This window comes from Nicotiana tabacum, chromosome 14 (assembly GCF_000715075.1).
Source record: "Nicotiana tabacum cultivar K326 chromosome 14, ASM71507v2, whole genome shotgun sequence".
NCBI lineage: Eukaryota > Viridiplantae > Streptophyta > Magnoliopsida > Solanales > Solanaceae > Nicotiana > Nicotiana tabacum.
This window is the reverse complement of record NC_134093.1, coordinates 79830973-79835150: the sequence shown is the minus strand read 5'-3', so window position 1 is coordinate 79835150 and position 4178 is coordinate 79830973. Positions and strand designations below refer to the sequence as shown.

The 4178-nt window shown below is 37.9% G+C and overlaps 1 protein-coding gene across 1 annotated transcript; it reads right to left on the bottom strand.

Moving 5' to 3' along the window:
- Window positions 1-330: 330 nt before the first annotated feature.
- LOC142169007 (uncharacterized) lies at window positions 331-1149 on the bottom strand. Its single transcript, XM_075230199.1, has 2 exons — window positions 826-1149; window positions 331-723 (listed from the first exon to the last, which is right to left on the bottom strand). Exons 1-2 carry the CDS (start codon window positions 1147-1149, stop codon window positions 331-333), a joined length of 717 nt encoding a protein of 238 aa, XP_075086300.1.
- Window positions 1150-4178: the final 3029 nt, after the last annotated feature.

The following is a 4178-nucleotide window of genomic DNA, read 5'->3' as shown; positions in this document are numbered from 1 at the left end:
CATTCTTGATAATATCCCAATATTTGTGAAAAAAAGAATCATTATAGCCATCTGGGCCAGCTGAGTTATTAGCACTCATGCTAAATATTTCCTCCCTTATCTCATCAAGATCAGTAATTGTCGTGAGCATATCATTATCTTCATTTATGATACAACAAGGGCTATTTTCCAGAATTTCATGGTCTCTGAACTGATTCTTGAGGTTGAATAAATGTTCGTAGTGATGAATAGCTGCTTTAGCAATTTTTTCATCCCCGTGCACCCATCTGTCTCTATGATTCGTAATTCTATGTAACTGAAGTCTTCTCATTTTGTCCCTGATCAAATTATTTAAGTATTTGGTATTGCTATCTCCTTCTTCAAACCACTTACCTGCGCTTTCTGCTTTAATAGAGTCTCCTGCATTCCAATCCATTTGATATATTCAGCCTGACCTCTATTTAGCTCTTCCCAAGATAGTTCATCATTGCGAGCAAGGTCTAAGCCCTCTAGAGTTTTCATTCTATCTTCCCAATGGTTCACCTGCTCAAATACATTTCCAACAACCTCCCTGGACCATTGAGTTAGTTTCCTGCTAAGAATTTTTATTTTTTGTTGAAGAATCCACATAGAGTTCCTAGTGACTTGAGTATTCCATGCCTCTTCAATGAATTGCATAAATGTAGGTTGGTCAGTCCAAAAATTGAGAAACCTGAAGTATTTAATACCAGCATGTTGATCTTTCTGGTAAGTGATAAGAAGAGGTATGTGATCAGAGCCTTTCCTCACAAGATGCCTGACTATATTATTCTAGAATAGTTGAGTCCATTGATCATTGATAAAAACCCTGTCAAGTCTTTTCCAAATTTTCTTCCTAGGCTTTTGGTTATTGCACCATGTGAATCTGGGACCCACAAAGCCTAAATCTGTCACCTCACAGTTATCCATGCAGTTGATGAAGTCAAAACTCCTATGCATTCTATGAGGGTTACCCCCTCTCTTCTCATCAGGGTCCAAAATGACATTGAAATCACCTCTAATGCTCCAAGGACCATTGACTACTAGATGTACTCCTTCAAGACTACTCCATAATTCCTTTCTCTCAGCTGCTATACATTTTGTATAAACAACAGTAATATACATCTCATTGTTGGCAGTCCCATAAAGCATCTTAATAGTTATCTGTTGATCGTTGTTGTCAATAATAGAAGTCTGACAATTTCTAGTCCAAAAGAACCAAATCTTACCATTGATGTTGGATATACAGTGTTGATATCCCAATAATTTCATATATCCATCAATTTTATTTATGCTAACAAAAGGTTCTAGTATGGCAACTAGTTCCACTTTATTAATAGTAATAAGTTGTTTGAGTCTATGAATCGCCTTTTTTTATTTGACCCCCTAATATTCCAAAATATTGCTCTAATCATGGAATAGAAGGGTGAAATTAACTTGACTTCCCTCCCTTGGAGGAGGGGATGTTTTCTTCTTTATTCTTTTTTTCAATTTTTTTATTCCTGCTTCTTCCCTTTTTAACAGGGGAAAACCATCATTCTCTTATGTTTCCTCCAATCCATTGTGTGGTGGATTATCTGGAACCCAGGCAGTCACAACCTTTCTATCGGGAGAGGTCATTTCAATTTTCTGCTCAAGTATATTCCTGTTCTTTTCCTTTTTGTTTTGGTCTTGAGGAGTTCCACCTTCCAGGTGGACTACAAGATTCAGCCCTGGAAGTGCCTTTATTTTGAAAGGGATACTGTATGAGTCCTCCTCTTTCTCCTCGTTAACTTTCTGATCAACGATCACACTTGTGGATTTGTATTCTTCGTGATGCTTCACATTCTCTTGCATATTGCTGGATTCTTGAACCATTTTCATGTTGTTGACTTGATCCCATCCTTGTTCATTGGTGTAACTGTCTAGTCCGTTGGTTCTTGCTTCATTTTGGTTAGCCTCCTCAATTTGGTTAAATTTTTCTACATGTTTCTCAATCTCTTGATCATTCTAATTATTTTGAATTGATGTCTCTTCTTGATTTTCTTTTTCTTCCATATTGGCCTGCTTGATTGCCTGATGATGCTTTATTTTCCATTGATTCTTCTTGTCAGTTAACTTCTTAGTAACAACTGGTTTGAACAACACTTTGGATTTCTTCATAGGCATCTTCTTGTTATTGCCCTTCTTCTTCTTCTTTCTTCCTATTCTATCAATAATAGATTGTTTTTCCTCTTCATTATTTACAATTGTATTGTCCTCCTTTTGTAGTAATAGCAGCTTTCTCTGTTATCCTTTCCTCTAATGTATGGTGTTTTTCTTTGTTGGTAGCCTTCTTGTTAGAATTTTGTCCTTGCATACTACCTTTTCCTTTGACTGATTGATTTTCTTCTTTTCCTTCCTCAATAGTCACCTCAGTTTCAGTTATACTCTTGTTTGTCGCAGCAACTTCTTCCTTTGTTTCATTAGCTTTTTTTCTTTCCAACACTCGACAATTTATCATAAGATGACCCAATTTCTTACAAAAATTGCAATATTTTGGTATACCCTCATATTCAAGTTTTTGAACAAAACCTTCCAAAGGTGAGTCTTCTTTCTTTGATCCCACATAAACAGTTTCTAGAAGGGGTTTTAACAAATCAATTTCTACTCTTACTTTTGCCATACTAGGCCTTGTTATGCCTCTAGTGGCCATATCCATTTCTAAAGGTGTCCCAACATTACTCACAACCTGTTTTACATAGTGCCATGTGTGTATATAAAATGGTAAACTAGGTAATAGGACACATACCGGAACAATTGGGAGATCTTCTTCTGGTTTGAAGTCTAGTAACCACTTCTGCAACCACATTTGTTGACCATCAATGGCAATTACTCTTTTGTACCAAACATTGTTGAAGTCTTCCTCATTAGTAAAATAAAGAAAGACATTGAAGTTGTCATAGACTCCAATCTTGGCCGACCCCTTTACTAGAATTAGTTCTTTGAAACTCGACCGGGTCCGTTCAATTTGGGGCCTAGGCTTTAAGAATCTGCCAACGATTGTAAGACGACATTCAGCTACCATAATCCAATAGTAATCTGAAGCTTTAAAAATTACGGCTGGCATTCCATTGTGTGTAGTTTGTCTAGCTATTACTGATTCCCGTTCATGGTGACCTTGCATCATAGATGAACCCGGTGCTACGGTCACAATTGTTGCATAAGATGATTTTCCTGTGGGTGGAGCATTTTGCCCTTCCAGACGCGCCGATAAAGCACCGTTCGGCGGGTCTATCGAAGAGAGCGTGAGTTTGAGACGCCAAATTAGGTATCCATTGGTATTTTAGAGATAGAAAGAGATATAACTTTTCTATTTTCTAATTGATGATTCAAGTATGGTTGCAATGTTATTACCTGGCCCGAACCTATATTGAATAGTAACCTCATCCTTGATTGGACCCTTGGCTCGAGCCCAGTTGAGAATAAGGAACAGAATAATTAAATAAAAACTTTAACAGCTGCTAGAAAGCAGAGAAATAAACTTGAATTGCTTTGATTTGCGTGTTACAATGTGTCTTACAAAAGAAAAACTTTTCCTTTATATAGTAGAAGAGTTTCATCCCTAGTACAAGTCTAAAAAAGGTAAAAAATTTCCTTTCTCGTTAATTACTGATATGTAACCGACATCGAGCGAGATCTACGTCGTGATATCCGGTTAGGTAAAAATATCACAGCCCTCTATCCGTCACGTGTAACCGTTTAGCGTGTTTCCTGAGGTTTTAGAACTCGTTCTGGGTCCGGGGAGCGTCGCTTTATCATGCCCGATGATGAGCACATCGTTCACCTTTCATGGATCTCGATACGAGGGGCTCCCAGCCTCGATTTCAATCTCGTGCATTCATTCCCTTTTTCCATTTTCTTCACCGGAAAATCGGAGTATGCATTATCCCTGATTTCACCCGTATACAGAAAGTCCCCTCGTTTTCCGTAGAGTAGGTTTGCCGAAACGATGGGAAATGATAGATGAACCTCGGTTCCTTCCTTTGTACATTAAAACTGAGATAACGGGTAAATCAAAACGTCCCATCATTCGTCTCGTTCTGACTTTGGACACGTGTCAGTCACCGACTGGCTGCCTTCGAATATGAAACGTCGTGCATTGATTGTTTTTTCCCCTATAAAAGCTTCAACCTTTTTCACTTCTTCCACTTTCTAATTCT

Coding starts and splice junctions, on each gene's coding strand:
- LOC142169007 (XM_075230199.1), bottom strand. CDS start 1,149: ATGCTTTATGGGACTGCCAACAATGAGATGTATATTACTGTTGTTTAT. Junction 724..825: donor TTTGGAAAAGACTTGACAGG/GTTTTTATCAAT, acceptor ATCACTTACCAG/AAAGATCAACATGCTGGTAT.